Consider the following 19,978-nt stretch of genomic DNA (forward strand, 5'->3'; position numbering starts at 1 on the left):
CCGTGCCAGGCTTCCCGGTCCCCCGCTCCTCAGCCTTCTTGCTCCATCGCCTGCGGTCCCCAGGCAGCCCGGTCCCCGCTCCCGGCGCCCGTCGGCAACCCGGCCCCAGCCCGGCTCTCCTGCCTCCTGCTCACCGCTTCCTGCTATGGCTTCTGGCACCAGGGCCTCGCGCATGCGCATTAGGGCGCGCGCGCGGTCATTGACCCTCTCTTAAAGGGCCAGTGTCCTCTAACAGGATATTGAACAATCAGGTACAGGGTATATAGGGGGATCCTTTCCAAGTGGGCGGGGCCTGTTCTTTGTGTCTTGCTAAGCTAGGAGTCAGGTCTCCTTGTGTCTTGCAGTATACTTACCTCTCTCTCTCCTAGAGCCGCTCCTGCCTTGCCATCCGGTCCTGACGATTCCCGAACCCCGAACGGTGACTGTCAGCCATCTCGTCAGTCCATACCATCTCTGATCCCTGTGGTGACCCGTCTTCTCGCTCCATCGGTTTCGGACTCTGCCTGACAACATCTCGGCCTCCGAACCTGAGCTCCGTCACCCGGACTACCTTCGGTGACTCCGTGGTCCCAGGGACTTCTCCACTCCTTTGAACGGACTGTCCTGCTACCTGTAGTGCTCCGGCTACCGGACCCCTTGCCTTCAGTGAGGTGTCCGGCCCAGTGGATCCACCTCCTGGGTCTGCCCGTCCACCCGGCCCTAACAGTAAGAACAGGCCATGGATCCCGCCGAAGCACTAGCGGCCCAGCTGGGCACCCTGCAGCTGGAACTCGGACGTCAGCGCGAGACTCAGTCCCGCATGCTGGCCTTCATGACCTCAGTGGATACCCGCCTGCACACGCTGCAAGCATCTGCCACGTCCCTGGCATCTCAGGTTACCACTGCACAGTCCACGGTCACGGCTCCCGTGGCGGCTCTCTCGGAAGCATCTAAACTTTGCTTGGCCTCTCCACCTCGATATGCCGGAGATCCCAAGACCTGCAGAGGATTCTTAAACCAGTGCTCCCTCCATTTCAAGCTGCTTCCGCACCTGTTTGCCTCCGACCAAGCCAAGGTGGCGTTTGTGATGTCCCATCTAGAGGGTGAGGCACTGGCCTGGATGAACCCCTTGTGGGAAAAGGAGGATCCTGTAACCACTAACATCCAGGACTTCCTGCAGGCATTTAGAACCACCTTCGACGAACCCGGCCGTGCCGCCGCATCCGCCTCATCACTCCTCAGGCTACATCAGGGGACCATGACGGTGGGGCAGTATGCCATCCGCTTCCGCACTTTGGCCTCAGAATTGGGCTGGAACAATGAAGCCCTCACCGCCGCCTTCTGGGAAGGACTCTCCAGTCGTATTAAGGACGAGCTGGCAGGCCGCGATGTGCCTTCCACCCTGGATGCCCTGATCGCACTAGCCACCCGCGTGGACCTCAGATTCCAGGAACGATCCAAAGAGGTGTCCCGTGAGAGACATCCGATACGGCATTCCTCTCCTCCTCAGAAGCCCGCCGTACTTCAGTCAGCGTCGTCTGGTGTCTCTGTCCACGAGCCCATGCAGATCGACCGTTTGCGGCAGTCTGAACAACGCCGAGCAGAACGGCTCGCCAAGGGCCTCTGCTTCTACTGCGGAGAGGGCACACACCTGCTACGTTCCTGTCCAGAAACTCCAAAGCCTAGGGTTGGTAGGAGAGGCCACCCTAGGTGCTGGGACTCTCTCAGACCCGGTTACGTGGACTGTTCAAGTAACAACGGGAGAGACGCGGTTCACGGCCGAGGCGTACCTCGATTCCGGGGCAGCAGGCAATTTCATCCAGCAGGCCACGGTGGACAAGTACCAGGTGTCTGTTACTCCACTCGACAAACCCCTCGTGATTGCCTCGGTAGATGGGAGACCCCTCTCTAACACCATCTCGTGGATCACCAAGCCGGTGGAACTACGTATCGGTGCCCTGCACACCGAGAACATCGCTCTCTACGTCCTCCCACACATGTCTCATCAAATCCTGCTGGGACTCCCCTGGTTACGGACACACGAACCGTCAGTCAGCTGGGGTACTGGTGAAATCACCCGATGGGGCTCCTCTTGCCACGAGAATTGTTTGAAGACTATACAGCCCATCCGACGACCTCCGGTTCCGGAGTCCCTACCGGGACTGCCCTCGGCCTATTGGTCCTTCGCGGACGTCTTTGATAAAAAGGAGTCAGAGGTACTGCCGCCACATCGTCCTTACGACTGTGCCATCGACCTACTCCCGGGAACTACACCACCTCGAGGACGGATATATCCGCTGTCTCCTGCTGAAACAAGGGCCATGTCTACCTACATCACAGAGAACCTGGCAAGGGGATTCATTCGGAGATCCTCCTCTCCTGCTGGAGCAGGCTTCTTCTTCGTTAAGAAGAAAGAGGGCGACCTACGCCCATGCATTGACTACCGGGGATTGAACCAAATCACCGTGAAAAATAAATACCCCCTGCCGCTCATCCCCGAATTGTTTGATCGGCTTAGAGGAGCTTGTGTATTTACCAAGTTGGATCTTCGGGGTGCCTACAACCTGGTCCGCATCCGCTCTGGGGACGAATGGAAGACCGCATTCAATACTCGCGATGGGCACTATGAATACTGTGTGATGCCCTTCGGCCTGTGTAACGCACCAGCAGTCTTTCAGGAATTGGTGAATGACGTGTTCCGGGACCTTCTCTACATCTGTGTGGTGGTGTATCTGGATGACATCCTGGTCTTCTCACCTGACCTCCAGACCCACAGAGAGAACGTGCAGCTGGTACTACAAAGACTGAGAGAGAATCGTCTATACGCCAAGTACGAGAAGTGTGTCTTCGAGCAGTCTTCTCTTCCCTTCCTGGGTTACGTAATCTCCGATACTGGTCTGCAGATGGACCCGGAGAAGGTCTCTTCCATTCTCAACTGGCCCCCTCCTTCCGGACTGAAGGCAATCCAACGCTTTCTGGGATTCGCAAACTATTACCGTCAGTTCATCCCTCACTTCTCTGCTCTGACTGCGCCTCTCTCCGCCTTGACCAAGAAGGGGGCTAATCCAAAGGACTGGTCACGCCGCGTTTTGCTCCCTGAAACGGGCATTTGCTTCCTCCCCTGTGCTCCACCGTCCTGAGTTAAACCGACAGTTCACCTTGGAGGTGGATGCCTCCTCCTCGGGAGCCGGAGCAGTGCTCATGCAGAAGTCCTCCTCCGGGAAGATGGTTACTTGCGGTTTCTACTCCAAGAGCTTCTCAGCGCCTGAACGCAACTACACCATCGGTGACCGAGAGCTATTAGCAGTCAAACTGGCTCTGGAGGAATGGCGCTACCTTCTGGAGGGAGCAGTGTACCCCGTGATCATTTACACGGACCACAAGAACCTGGAATACCTGCGGTCCGCTCAGCGACTGAACCCACGGCATGCCAGGTGGTCCTTGTTCTTTGCCAGGTTCGATTTTCAGCTCCATTTTCGACCCGCGGACAAGAATGTATGAGCAGATGCCTTGTCCAGGTCATTCATGCCCATGGAGCAGGATGAGGAGACATCACAGCCCATCATCTGCCCTAGTAAAATCATTCCGGTGGCCCCTGTCACCCTGGCCCAGATACCGCCCGGGAAGACCTATGTCTCTGAGACGGACAGGCAAAAAGTGTTGCACTGGGGCCATGCCTCGAAAATAGCCGGCCATGCTGGTCAGAAGAAAACATGGAGTATAATTGTACGTCACTACTGGTGGCCATCCCTTCGCACGGACGTCGCTTCTTTTGTCTCAGCCTGCTCCTCTTGTGCCAGGAACAAGATGCCTAAACACCTGCCATATGGCCGTCTTCTGCCTCTGCCTATACCCTCCGTTCCGTGGCAACACATTGCAATGGACTTTATTACGGACTTGCCCCTGTCCTCCGGACACACTGTCATATGGGTCGTGGTGGATCGGTTCTCCAAAATGGCTCATTTCGTCCCTATGGCTGGACTGCCCTCTGCCCAGGAACTCGCTGACGCTTACATACAGCACATCTTCCGGTTGCATGGCTTTCCATCACACATTGTGTCCGACAGAGGAACTCAGTTCACCTCCCGCTTCTGGAGGGCTCTCTGCAAACATCTGGGAGTGACTCTGGACTTTTCTTCAGCCTACCATCCTCAGTCGAATGGCCAAGTGGAACGAGTCAATCAGATCTTGACCTCCTTCTTACATCACTACGTCAACGCCCATCACGACGACTGGTCCACGCTTCTTCCTTGGGCTGAATTCTCCCATAACCACCACGTCAGTGAGTCCTCCTCCAGCTCTCCCTTCCATGTCGTTTACGGACTTCAGCCTTCCGTCCCATTACCTGTATCCTCTTCCTCGGATGTCCCTGCTGCTGATGCTGTAGTCTGTGACTTTTCAACAATTTGGGACTCTGTCAAGGCGTCCCTTGGACGTGCTTCCCTTCGGATAAAGAGACACGCAGACAAGAGGCGTCTGGATCCTCCGTGTTTCTCTCCAGGAGATCTGGTCTGGCTTGCTTCTAAGTACGTCCGATTGAAGCTACCATCATACAAGCTGGGTCCTCGCTATATCGGGCCGTTTAAAGCCCTCAGCAAAATAAATGAGGTCTCCTACAAGCTGCAGCTCCCGGCCACGATGAGAATACCCAACTCCTTCCACGTCTCCCTGCTCAAGCCGGTTGTCCTTGGACCCTTCTCCGCTGCTGCCAGTTCTGCTCCTCCTCCTATTGCTGATGATGACATCTATGCGGTAAGGGATATCGTGGCCATGAAAACCGTACGGGGCTGACAGTTCTTCCTGGTGGACTGGGCGGGGTATGGTCCTGAAGATAGGTCCTGGGAACCCCGGGAGAATGTGGGTACTCCTCTGATACGTGCCTTCCTGTCCCGGTTGCGGGGAGGGGGGCATGGGGGAGGGGGTACTGTCACGCTCCCCGGCTCCCCTGCTAGGCTCCCCGGCTCTCCTGCCATGCTTACCGGCTCCCCTGCCACGCTTCCCCGCTCTCCGGTGGCGCTCCGCCGCTCCCGTGCCAGGCTTCCCGGTCCCCCGCTCCTCAGCCTTCCTGCTCCATCGCCTGCGGTCCCCAGGCAGCCCGGTCCCCGCTCCCGGCGCCCGTCGGCAACCCGGCCCCAGCCCGGCTCTCCTGCCTCCTGCTCACCGCTTCCTGCTATGGCTTCTGGCACCCGGGCCTCGCGCATGCGCATTAGGGCGCGCGCGCGGTCATTGACCCTCTCTTAAAGGGCCGGTGTCCTCTAACAGGATATTGAACAATCAGGTACAGGGTATATAGGGGGATCCTTTCCAAGTGGGCGGGGCCTGTTCTTCGTGTCTTGCTAAGCTAGGAGTCAGGTCTCCTTGTGTCTTGCAGTATACTTACCTCTCTCTCTCCTAGAGCCGCTCCTGCCTTGCCATCCGGTCCTGACGATTCCCGAACCCCGAACGGTGACTGTCAGCCATCTTGTCAGTCCATACCATCTCTGATCCCTGTGGTGACCCGTCTTCTCGCTCCATCGGTTTCGGACTCTGCCTGACAACATCTCGGCCTCTGAACCTGAGCTCCGTCACCCGGACTACCTTCGGTGACTCCGTGGTCCCAGGGACTTCTCCACTCCTTTGAACGGACTGTCCTGCTACCTGTAGTGCTCCGGCTACCGGACCCCTTGCCTTCAGTGAGGTGTCCGGCCCAGTGGATCCACCTCCTGGGTCTGCCCGTCCACCCGGCCCTAACAAATATCCTGCTGCCAGATTCCCTTAATCTCTGGTTTAGTTTATATATCATTGAGTTCTAAACACACATTAGCCAGATTCAAGCTAACCATTCTGTATATGGTGAGTTACCAACTACACCAGCTACATGAGACTAAAATAGAGACCTTTACTTGAAAAACAAATGTGACTAAGTGCATAATTATTCTATCGTCCCAAAATGCACTGTAGTAATAGATACTGTCTTTCCTCTAAAGATTGCACAGATTGCTCAGGTCCTGAAGGTGGGATTTATTGAAATTTAATTGTGAGTGTAACAGAGAAGAAAATGAAATTCTACCTCCCATTTCTGACAATTATTATATCTATTAGGCAGCTGACCCCCTGTGCTTATTTATTAAAATGTCCAAAATTGACAGGTAAGCAAACATATTCAATCCCTCCATATATTATATCTATTTGTAAAGGGAGAATTTCTGTTCATATTAGTCTAATAGAAATCTTACAATCTCTTACAATTCTGAGACCATCAGTGTAACGACTAGAATCATTATATGGGTTGCCCACTACTTGGACAACCTTTTCTCATTGTTTATGTTCTCCTCCATAAAAATAAAAATTCTTATACTCACCTCCGGTTCCAGAGCGGTTGCAGCGGTATTGAAACCTTCATTTCCGGGGCCCACATGACATTGCTATGATACGTGAGCCCCTCATCCAGTCAGCGTCAGCTTCCTTCTCCCCACCTTCGGATAGTTAGGTAATAAACAGGAAGTGAGTGCAGCCGCAGCTGCACTCACTTCCTGTTAATTACTTACATGTCTGAAGGCAGGGAGAAGGAAGCTGACCCTGATTGGACGAGGGGCTCGTGTATCATAGCAATGTCATGTGGGCCCCAGGAATGCAGGTTCCAATACCACTGCAACCGCTCTGGCACCGGAGGTGAGTATAGGCTTTTTTCTTAGGGGGCGTACATGATCTATGAGAAAAGGTTGTCCAAGTAGTGTACAACCTATTTAATATCACTGCTGAGATCAATCAAGATTCACAGTTCGTAATTATTTTCTTACTCAGTATTATTGAGCTGTATATTATTATCATTATTATTATTATTGCATACAACTGCATCTAATAAGTTAATTCAGCCCCAAGGGCGTATGCAGATGTACATGTACATCGTTCTGAGTTTAGGCAGCAATGCACTGACAGGCCATGGCACTCCTGTCTCAAGTGTCACAGCCTCAAAGAGTTATATGACATTGTGATGCTCAGGTTCAGATACCTGCGGTCGGTCCATGCGCTTTGCGATTCGTGCTCAGACCGATGTGCGTCTGAATGAGCCCCAATGCTTAGCCTGACCCTAACTAGGTGAATAGTAATATCTGTATAGCCCTTTATTAGTTACGGTAAACTATTTCTCTTCAGTACAAGTCAGATTTGTCAGATTCAGTTGCTGCATGTAAGCATCCTAATTCAATATTAATAGACAGTTCAATAATACTGAATCAGAAAATAAAACGAGCCGTGAATCTTAATTGATATCAGAAGTGATATTAAAGATTCTAGTGAGTGATGGGCGAGTAGTAAAATGCTCGAGTGCTCATTAATTGACTCAAGCTGGTCAGACGCTCGGATGAGCTCGACGCGAGTAGTGAGTATAATGGAAGACTATAATTGGACAGTTTGAGTTTCCACCCACATTCAGAAAGCCATAAACAGATAATTTCCGATGGGAGGGAGAGCAAGTTTTTTTTGGGGGGCATATACTATATCCAAAATGTGACTTTATCCGTAGTGAGAGCCATTCAGAGACTGCAAATGGCTCTCTCCCTGGGGTGCCTGTGTGTTGGGGTTGTTGTTGTACGGACGAAATATCCGAGCACCCGCGATACTCGGCTGAACTCCGCGAGTACCCGAGCACCCCAATGCTCAATCGAGTATAGAGCCAAGCACACTTGCTCTGCACTAATTCTAGTCATTACACTAATGGTTTCTGAACTTTAAGATTATCAGAAGACTTCTGGTAGACTTACGTGAACAGCGACACTCACTTTACATAATATGGATATACTATATAGTGGGGATTAAAAATGTTTGATTCCCTATCAATTTTGGATATTTTAAAAAATATATACAGAGATCTCCCAGCTAATATATTTATTAATTGTCAGAAATGTAACTCTATGTTAAACTCACAATTAAATGACAATAATCCCCCTTTATGGTGTAAATATCTATATAATATTTAGAGGAGTGATGGTGTTTATTTACAGTGCAATTTGGGGTGATGTAATAATTATGCACTTACCGTAGTCACATTTAGGCTATGTGCGCATGTTGCGCAATTGCATGCAGTTACGCTGCGATCTGTACCGCAGCGTAACTGCATGCTTCCTTCGTCACCTGCACAACCTATGGAGATTGTGCAGGAGACGTGCGCACGTGGCGTATTAGAGCGCAGCACTTTGGCTGCTGCCTGAAGCGCGCGTTCTAAGAAGTGACATGTCACTTCTTTCGTGCGCTCTGCATGCATCCCCCGCTCTGTCTATGGCAGGGGCTGGGAGGGGCTGCATGCAGAGCGCATGAAATCGGCTTTTGTTTCAGCAGCGATTTGAAGCGCACTTGTGCTGTTTAAATCGCTGCAGAAATTTCTGCAGGGCCAGTACGCAACGTGCGCACATAGCCTCACTTTTCATGAAATAATTGTTATAAATTACCGGTAATTAACATAAAGTACTAGTTTTATAATAAGTATCCTTCTATAGATACAATATATATTTGCTAATTGGATGCTATATCCTTGGGACAGATCTATTACTGTACATATAAGTTCATTATGAGTTATTGTAAAATAGGGACCTTGGTTTCATACAGTCATGGCCAAAAGTATTGGCACCCTTATAATTTTTCCAGAAAATGACATATTTCTCCCAGAAAATTATTTCAATTACATGTTTTTGTTATACACATGTATTTCCTCTGTGTGTCTTGGAACAACACAAAAAACTAGGAAAAAAAGGGAAATTGGACGTAATTTCACACAAAACCCCAAAATGAGCTGGACAAAATTACTGGCACCCTGAATTTGATATTTGTTTGCTCTCCCTTTGGAATATATAACTGCAATCAATTGTTTACTAACCATCAACCAGCTTCTTACACCTCTCAACTAGAATCTTGGACCACTCTCCTTTTGGAAGGTATACGTCTAATCCAATAGTGTATTAGGGTAGAATATACTTCTCAGGGATCAATTGTATATAGAATACAGAAGTTAAAATATAACTTTTAATAAATACCTTAAAATGATTCTGACATGTATACACATAAGAGCATTGAGGTGAATAAAGTGCAAGTGCTAAATCAACAGTGGATCATCAATAGAGCAATTATAAAGAGTAGATGTCTCCCATTACTGTAATTGAGAAGTGCCTCTCTCATACATAGAAGAGCAGGAGCAATGATGTGGTGGTCCAGGGTATTGTACTCAGTCCTGTCCCGTGTGTAGCTCCTGCCCTGACAAGGCCAGTACCCATATGCGATGCTATTCAATCAAGACTGCCTTTTATGCCACTGTTATGGGAGACACATGGCATGTTGTCTTACATTACTTCCTGGTTATGGAACACAATGTCAGAGAGATTGGTGCAATGCACGGTGGTCGAAGATTGCGTCGAATGTAATAGGCAATGCCTCCATTAGCTCACATCTTTTCCCAATACTGGCACCGCCCATTCAATTATGTGTGCAGTGGAGAGTGAAGTTTCCCGTCCCATAACCAGGAAGTGTAGTAAGACGCCATTCGATGTGCCACCCATAACACTGGCATAGAAGGGAGTCTTGAATAGTATTGCACTTAATGGCCATTTTTCTAATTGTAGGTTCTCCAGCACCAAACAAACCTTAGCTGAAAATGTTCTGCCACTGCAGGTCTCTCATTTATCCTCTATTCCACCTCTTATTTTTATATGTTCCCCTGATGAATCCTTGTTACAGAGGAAGAAATGCGTTGGGAGGGCCAGTGAGCGGCTAAGTAGTATTACACTTGGGTACAACCCTTGTCAGGGCAAGAGTTACACATGGGTCACGACAGGATACAAAATGTACTTTTACTAATTGCACTATTGATTTAGCACTTTCACTTTACTTACCTCAATGCTATTATGTATATACATGTCAGAGTCATTTTAAGGTATTTATTAAAAGTAATATTTTAAGTTCTCTATGCTATATGTAACACCGCTCTTCTTTTGCAAACTGATCCAGGTCTTTCATGCTTGAAGCGTGTCATCTCTCAACTGCAATTTTAAGATCTGTCGACAGGTGTTCAATGGGATTTACATCTGGACTCATTGCTCGTCACTTTAGGGCTTTGTTTCCATCAATTTCTGGGTGATTCTTGAAATATGTTTGGGGTCATTGTCCTGCTGGAAGACCCATGACTTAAAATGCAAACCCAGCTTTCTAAAACTAGTCACTACAATGCAACCCAAAACCCTTGGTAATCTTCAGATTTCATGATTAGGAATAATCGAATACCTCAAATATTCGGCTTCGCGAATATTTGTCGAATAGGTTGCCGCTATTCGACTATTTGCGAATATTTGATGCGCAATGTAAGTCTATGGGAAACCCGAATAACAACTATTCGGAACTATTTAGGCTTCCCATAGACTTACATTGCGCATCGAATATTCGCATAGCGGCAACCTATTCGTCGAATATTCGCGAAGCCGAATATTTGAGGTATTCGATCATCCCTATTCATGATGCCTTGCATGCAGTTAAAACACCCAGTGCCAAAGGCAGCAAAACAACCCTAAAACATCTTTGAAACTCTATCAGATTTCATATTTGACCGTAGGTACTGTGTTATTTTCTTTGTAGGCCTCATTTTGCTTCCGGTAAAAGCTTTATCTTGGTCTCATCTGTTTCCAAGATGCTTTCCTTGAAGATCTTTGGCTTGCTCACATACATTTTGGCAAACTGTTGTCTGTTTTTTTATGACTCTGTGTTAGCATTGGGGTCTTAATGTATCTCCTGCCACACTGTTTCATTTTATTCAATTGTCGACAGATAATTTGTACGGACACTGATGTATCCTGAAGGACAGCTTGAATTTCTTTGGGATTTGATTGGGGCTGCTTATCTACCATCTGGACGATTATCCATCGCAACCTTTCATCAATTTCTCTTTGCTCTCCACGTTGAGGAAGACTAGCTCAAGTACCATGTGTTGTAAAATTCTTTATTATGTTGCACACCGTGGACAAAGGAACATCAAGATCTCTGGAGAAAGACTTATAAACTTGAAATTGTTGATATTTTTCAACAATTTTGGTTCTTAAGTCCTTAAACAGTACTCTTTTGCTCTTTCTGTTCTCCATGCTTAGAGTCAAACAGACACAATGCACAAATTGAGTCAACTTCTCCCCTTTTTATCTGGTTTTAGGTGTGATTTTCATATTGCCCACACCTGTTACTTGCCATTGGTGAGTTTGAATGGGCATCAAATGCTTGAAAGAGAGTTGTCTACCCAGAATTTTGGAAAGGTGCCAACAATTTTGTCTGACTCATTTGGGGGGGGGGGGGGGGTTGTATGAAATTATGACCAATATGACTTTTTTCTGTTTCAAGGGTGGCAACACTTTTGGCCATGACTGTATGTGTCTAACATACGATTATATTTTGTAAAAAGATTTCTGAAATATGTTTGCACTATAAAACCAAAGGTGAAATAAATCTTATCTGCATAAGAATTTTAAAATAACATTCTACTCACTCTTGTTAAATCATCAATGATGTTCTGTTGTTCTACCACTTGTAACTTCAGGAACTCAATCTCTTGCTCTTCCCCGGCTTGATCAAGATCATTTAAGGACCTCAATTTCTTCAATGGTGGGTGAGATATGATTTTCTCTTTCTATAGATAAAACATATATATTTTTTTATCTGGGACAGGTTAAAATGGTTTAATGGACTATAGGGGTAGGGTTTCTGGAGACGAGTTGTAGATGGGGTAGTTAATTTTGAAGATGGTCTGCAATGCAAAGGGTAAAATTTGAAACCAAATCCATGGATTTAAACGGCTATTTCTACAGTGTAAACTTTCCACTCTGTATAGTAATATGTTATGTAATACATACCATCTCTGCATTCTCCTTAGAAAGGGTTTTCAGCTTTTCTTCCATGCGTTGCAAGGATTGCATTAATTCATCATTTCTTTTAGTGAGGCACTTATTCTTTTCCAGGAGAGGTTTACATTGTTTTTCTGCTTCTCGGACTCTCCGCAGCTAAATACAGCAAATACCGTAAATTATGCTGCAATCCCACTGCATTGCATTAGATGTTGAATGCTTATAAAAATTAGACCTCAAAAATCATCTAACATAATAATAATTCATAACACATAAGTGACAGCTTCTGGACCCCAAAGAACCTAAAACATGCCTCTAAAACATTTTAATGCCATTTTAAAAGGAATTTAAAGCAGGTTTTTCTTATGTAATGTGAAGACAGCATGCTGTCTTGGTTGAAACACAGAATTCAACAATGTGTCTCTTATCAAGCTCTGTGCTGTTGTATACTTGTAGTGATTGTTTTAGCACCAGAACCTTATCATTACTTGGACTACATTGCCTCCTGCCTGTTAGGGGCACTTACACACTACGACATCACAAGCCGATGCTTGCGATGCCGAGCACGATAGTCCCTACCCCCGTCGCAGCTGCGATATCTTGTGATAACTGCCGTAGCAAACATTATCGCTACGACAGCTTCACAGGCACTCACCTGCCCTGCGACGTCGCTCTGGCCGGCGACCCGCCTCCTTATTAAGGGGGCGGGTCATGCGGCATCATAGCGACGTCACACGGCAGGCGGCCAATAGAAGTGGAGGGGCGGAGATGAGCGGGACGTAAACATCCCGCCCACCTCTGTCCTTCCGCATAGCCGGTGTGAGCCGAAGGATGCAGGTAGGAGATGTTCCTCGCTCCTGCGGCTTCATACACAGCGATGTGTGCCGCCGCAGGAACGAGGAACAACATCGTAACATCGGTCCTTCCGAAATTATGGAAATGACCGACGCTACACCGATGATACGATTTCGACGCTTTTGCGCTCGTTAATCGTATCAAAAAGGATTTACACACTACGATATCGACTGCGACGCCGGATGTGCGTCACTTTCAATTTGACCCCACCGACATCGCAGCTGCGATGTCGTAGTGTGCAAAGTGCCCCTTAGTCTGAGAAGCCCCTTCTGTAATTAGCAGCTCACTGTCTAGATAATTTACATACAGAGCCATGTGGGGGCAGGGCACTTTTCTTAGCCTGCTGTATTTATAAATCTAAGAACTCTGATAGTGTCAAAACTGCTGCACCCAGTAAAGTAAGTGATACAACATTGGATTCAGGGTATTTTGCCTACATCATGCTGCTCTCAAATGAATATTAGAAAAAAATTCCATAAGACCATATTAGAAAAAATCCCGGAGGTCCAAAGTTTACAAGGACCCCACGGGTAGCACAAAATCATATTCGTAATTCAGAGGAGACAGAGGATCTGAGTTTTTAAGGTGCAAACAGACAGCATCTCGTCCCCTGAGAAAGATTCTACACCTTTGTGAATTGAAACGTACGTAGGGCGTTCTGGGGGCCTCCTAACGCCTGGACTATCTGGTATAGTGATTACCATTCTCAACAGCCTCCTGAGGTTCACTGCTGGCATACAATGTATGTGATTTCAACTTTCCAGGGAACCATTGTATTAAGGACTATTGGGACTTAGCAATATCAATTGGAAAATATATTGGACCCCATGTCCTTTATCCTGGTACAAAACTGCTGCATTGCATTGTTAATGACTAGGGTATATGCATAATCTGTTTTATATACATGCTTTGATGCATAATTTATTTTTGGCAATTTGCTATAGAGAAAAAAACATCTTGTGTTCATGCATTACTGCATATCTCGTATGCCTTGCATTAACTAATGGGGTATTTTTTTCTATTTTTGTACAGTACAGACCAAAGGTTTGGACACACCTTCTCATCTCTAGAACAACTATTAAGAGGAGACTTTGTGCAGCAGGATTTCATGGTAAAATAGCTGCTCGGAAACCACTGCTAAGGACAGGCAACAAGCAGAAGAGACTTGTTTGGGCTAAAGAACACAAGGAATGGACATTAGACCAGTGGAAATCTGTGTTTTGGTCTGATGAGTCCAAATTTGAGATCTTTGGATCCAACCACCGTGTCTTTGTAGAAAAGGTGAACAGATGGACTCTACATGGCTGGTTCCCACCGTGAAGCATGGAGGAGGAGGTGTGATGGTGTGGGGGTGCTTTGCTGGTGACACTGTTGGGGATTTATTCAAAATTGAAGGCATACTGAACCAGCATGGCTACCACAGCATCTTGCAGCGGCATGCTATTCCATCCGGTTTGCGTTTAGTTGGACCATCATTTATTTTTCAACACGACAATGACCCCAAACACACCTCCAGGCTGTGTAAGGGCTATTTGACTAAGAAGGAGAGTGATGGGGTGCTACGCCAGATGACCTGGCCTCCACAGTCACCAGACCTGAACCCAATTGAGATGGTTTGGGGTGAGTTGGACCGCAGAGTGAAGGCAAAAGGGCCAACAAGTGCTAAGCATCTCTGGGAACTCCTTCAAGACTGTTGGAAGATAATTTCCGGTGACTACCTCTTGAAGCTCATCAACAGAATGCCAAGAGTGTGCAAAGCAGTAATCAAAGCAAAAGGTGGCTACTTTGAAGAACCTAGAATATAAGACATATTTTCAGTTGCTTCACACTTTTTTGTTAAGTATTTCATTCCACATGTGATAATTCATAGTTTTGATGCCTTCAATGTGAATCTACAATTTTTAGAGTCATGAAAATAAAGAAAACTTTTTGAATGAGGAGGTGTGTCCAAACTTTTGGTCTGTACTGTACATTGTTATTAACATCATCCGGATTAATCATGGCGTCGTATTGATTTTAAAAAACGTTTTTGACTGAAATTTGTCACTTATTCTATAATAAATTATGTTTGTTTGCACCTTAAAAACTCAGATCCTCTGTCTCCTCTGCTCTCAAATGAAGCAGCAGACACCTGCTGAAAGATTCCGTTTAAGTACTGCCATCTCTTTATGTTGCTAACTTTTGGGTACGTGCGCTATCCATAATTTTAACACATGTATCAAAGACCCATTACAGTCATTATGCTTTTTTGCCATTCTTTATTCTTTGCCGGTAAAGAAAAGCCTGGGACATATCCTACTTTGATGCATGTTACCAAAACCATACCTATTACATTCAGATTTTGCTCCACACCAACTCAAAGAGGTATTTCCACATGGCACTGTAATTATTTGAGATGCTGCATGCGATGGAAATCTAGCACTTGCGCTGTAACTGGTTGTAAACGCTGATACATCAAAAGTAAAAACAGTACGAAAACATGACAATAAGAAGAATTCCTTATAATCTAGCAAAACGTGTATTTCACCAATAATTTAAATGGAGTCTGTATGAAGGTTTTTGCTATTCAATTTGAGAGCAGCATAATGTAGGGGCAGAATACCTGTTTCCAGGGATCTAAAACTTGCTCAGCAGTTTACCGTAGTTTCAATACAATTAATGTTTTATCATTAGGAGATTATCACTGCAGGACTAGGTGTGTTGAGTAAAGACTGCTTTACACGAGATGACCAATTGTGCGATAGCACGATCGATCGTACCCGCCCCCGTCGTTTTTGCGTCAAGGGCAAATCGCTGCCCGTGGCGCACAAACTCGTTTAACCCCCGTCACACGTACTTACCTTCCGGACAACCCCGCTGTGGGCGACGAACGTCCACTTCCTGGAGTGGGAGGGTCGTTCGGTGTCACAGCGACGTCACACGGCAGCCGGCCAATAGAAGCGGAGGGGCGGAGATGAGAGGGGCGTAAACATCCCGCCCACCTCTTTCCTTCCACATAGTCAGCGGGTGCCGTGGGAGGCAGGTAAGCTGCTGTTCATCGTTCCCATGGTGTCACACGGGGCAACGTGTGCTGCCACGGAAACAATGAACAACCGCCGCCATTTTAATTAAACAATTTTATGAAACCTAGCGACGAGTACACGACTCACGATTTGTGAGCGATACTGCGTCGCTAGGAGGTGCCACACGAGACGACATTGTGTATGATGCCGAATGTGCGTCACGAAAACTGTGACCCCGACGATGCATCGCACGATCAGTCGTCTCGTGTAAAGCCCGCATAAGTCAAACCAACTAATCTGTGTAACCCCATCCCCATTTGATTGACAGCTTGCTGACCATGCACAGTGTGCACAGGAACCTGCGAATTAGTAGTGTGGTTGGGGTTATATACAGCTAAGCATTCTGAGCACTGCTACATATACAGCACGGTAAACACACATATACAACATATGAAACAGGTTCTATGAAAGCTATATAAAGCAGTCTAGTAAGTGATATATCACTGGAATCAGGCATTCTTCCCCTACATCATGCAGGTCTCAGATTCCAGAACAATATCCTGCTGACAACTTTCGTTTAATTAAAATATAAAGGCGATACATTACCAGTTCATTTCTCTCATCCACAAGTAATGTATTTCTGTCCTCTAGTTTTCGGATTGTGGCATTTAGCTCAGCCATTCTTTTTTGATTTCTTCTCAAGTCCTGCAAACAAACCATTTCATTATGTGAGTTATTATTTATTTTTTTACCACTACATTTACGTCTGACCTTACTTGGAGGGAGTAATTCAATATATAATACTGAATTTCAAAGAAACTCAGTCTTCCTTCTCATTGTCAGAATACAGCAATTGTAATGTCCAAACCTTTCAGCTGGGTAGTTGTAGTATTTTTGCTACTTCTCATTTCTGGATACTGCTTTCTTTCTTGAATGCCTGGGTAGAGGTATTTAGGTAGGGACCCAGCAAAAAGAGATACGCCTTGACACTGGCTACTGGGCTTACATAAAACTGGCCTTTTCATGAGCTAAGTGTCTCCATTTTTAAATGTATTTACTTAGCAGTAATGCATGTCCAAATTCCTTTACTTAATGTTAACATGCTATTCAATGCCCATTGCGTCAGCATCATCGGTGGTGACACGCGTACCTGTATCTGTTGTCACTCCCTCAGACGCTGAGTTTAGGGTCAGTACGCATGGTCAGAAGTCACTGCACTTCTGGTCATGCGCACTATGAAGCTGAGTGTACACGTCCTGGCTTCAGAGAGGTCTACACTAGCTGACAGAAGTTCTGTCGCTTATCCATGTTATGTAAATAAAAGCTTATAACCTGACTTTAAATTCTTCCATTGGTTTTATAAATTACTCTTTTGAAAGCTGAAACCCTCCCAAATTTGATTTCGGTTATGAAAATAAAGTTGCTGCAAAGCTGAAATATTGATTATTTAATGAACACAGAAAGGTCAGATTTTGGCAAGACAAAAGTTTTGCCGCCTTGTCATATAATGCACCCAATCCTAGTTTACATCCTCACCTGTGCTCACTAAATGATTGGTTAATTAGTGGAAGGGTATAAAAAGAAACCCAGCACCCCAGACCTTCACTTGAAGTGCAACTTGACCTCTGACAACATGCCAAAAATCCACCCTGCGACCAAAGCCTTGATTATCAAGAGGCTGAAGATCAGATCCACTGCAGAGGTGGCTGGCACCTTTAATGTGTCTCAGCGTCAAGTACAAAGAATTAAAAAAAGATTTTAAGAGAATGGAGATGTTTTTGACAAGCCCAGGTCTGGCCGACCCTGCAAGACAACTGCTCAGGAGGAACGTTTGTTGGTTATAATATATAAAGACAGTCCCTCTGCCACTGCAGCGGAGCTCCAACAGGCCTAGTCACCTCACGTCCCTGTGTCAACTAGAACAGTTTGTTGGATTCTGTCTCGAAATAGCCTCCATGGTCGAATCAGTGCCCAGAAGCCAGCACTAAACAAAAGGCAATAAAAAAACTGTGCCTGCTAAACAGATGGAGGCTGGAAAAGTGGCAGAAGGTGGATTTCTCTAATGAATCTTCAGTTGAATTACACCACAGGCGTTGAAAATACTGCAGGAAACCTACTGAAGCCCATATGGATCCAAAATACACCCAGAAAACAGTTACGTTTGGTGGTGGAAAGATCATGGTCTGGGGTTACATTCAGTATGGGGGTGTGCGAAACAATTGCAAGGTGGAAGGCAATATTAATAGCCTAAAATATCAAAAAGTATTAGCTACCTCTTACATTCCCAATCATAAAAGGGGTCAAATTCTGCAGCATCTCATACCTCCATCTCTACATCTCATACATCTATCTCTACAACATCTCTGGCAAAGAAGATCAAGGTGCTCAAGGACTGGTCAGCCCAGTCACTAGACATGAACCTCATTGAGCATGTTTGGGGTAGGATGAAAGAGGAAGCTTGGAAGACAAAACCAAAGAATCTAGATGAACTCTGGGAGACATGTAAGACTGCTTCAAGCTCATGGAAGTCACACAAAATATTAAATATGGCTCTAATAGCACCACAACTTCAGTCGCCAATGTTATGCAACATATCTTTATATTAGAAGTTAATTATTTGTTTGAATTTCACATTACTTTCTGTGGGTGACAAAACTTTTGCTTGCCAAAATCTGACCTTTCTGTGTTCATTAAATCATCAATATTTCAGCTTTGCAGCAACTTTATTTTCATAACCTAAACCAAATTTTGGGAGGGTTTCAGCTTTTAAAAGAGTAATTTATTAAACCAATGGATGAATTTAAAGTCAGGTTATAAGCTTTTATTTACATAACATGGATAAGTGACAGAACTTCTGTCAGGGACTGTAGTGCACATGACCGGAAGTGCCAGGGACTTCTGATCATGCACACTAAGCCTAAACCCAGCTTCATTGGTGGTGACAAGGGACACAGGTACGAGCGTCACTGCTGACTGGACAATGGGCATTGGACACTGGACACATGGGCACTGGACAATGGGCATTGAATAGCAGGTAAGCATGCTCCTGTGGGTGTACTAACATGCTAATTGGGCGGATTAGTCATGGCAACTAACGCCCTTGCGACTAGTCCCTGTGCTCATTGGCATATAAAGGATGTTTATAAAAAGTTTTTCTAAAGATCTCTTTATAGACTTTGAGTTCTACCTATTTGCTATATTCAGGAGTATAGACCAACTCCTGTTTAAGCTGCTGATGTTTTGCAGCAAAACAAACTGATCTCCTTCTGCTCTGAAATGTGATATGGTCTTCTGCATAAATTTTATGGTTTAGGTAGCAAGTAATTACTGTTGGCGGACCTAATTGGGACTCCATAGGACAACATAGATCAAAACAGAAACAATAAAGTTTATTCAAATACTTTGCTTTCTTTGGCTGTGTCTGTTAAAAAAATGGATTGAGAACTCTTGCATTAGGCTTAAATCTGGATATTGAAAAGCAAAGCATAATTTATGGTAATTGATTTTAATGTAACCATAAAAGATGTGGTAATTTAGTCATCAATCTTACCGGACTTCCACAGTGCTCTGATCCATCTCCTGCCCTTCCAGGGATTTCCCGTTTGGGACTTCCTATGTTACACTCCGCTTCTTTCACCAGAAATAATTGCTCATCCAAAGCTTCTTTCTGCAACTGGAGTTTCTGAAGAAAACTGGTTTGCGTCTCCAGTTCTTTTTCCAGGGAGAATATAATCCTGTCTTTTGCTTTAATTTCGTCCATCTGAAGAATAATGCGAAAAAAATCATTCATGTGGTCTTCAGTAGCAAATGATCTACTATCATTATAAACGCACCACTTCCTGTTTGAGGCTTGAAACACACATCCGTGAAACACGTGCGTGTTTGGTCCGTTTCCGTGTATACTGGAGACACGGCCAAACGTGCACCAATGTTACTATATCTCAGCGGTTACACTTGCGTTTTTGGTTATGTCCGTTAGTCCGTGTCCGTGATGCGTTTTGTGGGCCGTGTCTCACGCCAGCATGTCCGTTTTATTCACGCAACACGCAGCACGGACCCAATGAAAGTCAATGGGTCTGTGCGCACGTCCGAGTGACACGGACGCATCTCTGTTTGTTCCCTGTATGTTTTGTGCTTTTTTCATGTCATGTCAGTCTTTTTTCTTTTTATGTTTCGTTCTCTCCCTCAGTCCGTCGGTCGGTCTCTTTGTCTGTCTGTCCCTCTAGCTGTCTGTCGGTCAGTTCCCCCCTCTCTCATACTTACCATTCCCCGATCTCCAGCGCGGCGCTGCACGGC

At 45.9% G+C, this 19,978-nt stretch overlaps 1 protein-coding gene across 1 annotated transcript in view; it reads right to left on the reverse strand.

Moving 5' to 3' along the window:
* The window catches only part of JAKMIP2 (janus kinase and microtubule interacting protein 2), a 178,144-nt gene that overhangs the window by 44,272 nt on the left and 113,894 nt on the right, over window positions 1–19,978 (reverse strand). The window contains exons 5-8 of the mRNA XM_075344611.1: window positions 19,233–19,442; window positions 16,289–16,387; window positions 11,835–11,981; window positions 11,471–11,611 (exon numbers count right to left, since the gene is read on the reverse strand). Of these exons, the coding sequence (XP_075200726.1) occupies window positions 11,471–11,611; window positions 11,835–11,981; window positions 16,289–16,387; window positions 19,233–19,442 (597 nt within the window). The remainder of the gene's footprint in view (window positions 1–11,470; window positions 11,612–11,834; window positions 11,982–16,288; window positions 16,388–19,232; window positions 19,443–19,978) is intronic.

This window comes from Anomaloglossus baeobatrachus, chromosome 4 (genome assembly GCF_048569485.1).
Source record: "Anomaloglossus baeobatrachus isolate aAnoBae1 chromosome 4, aAnoBae1.hap1, whole genome shotgun sequence".
NCBI lineage: Eukaryota > Metazoa > Chordata > Amphibia > Anura > Aromobatidae > Anomaloglossus > Anomaloglossus baeobatrachus.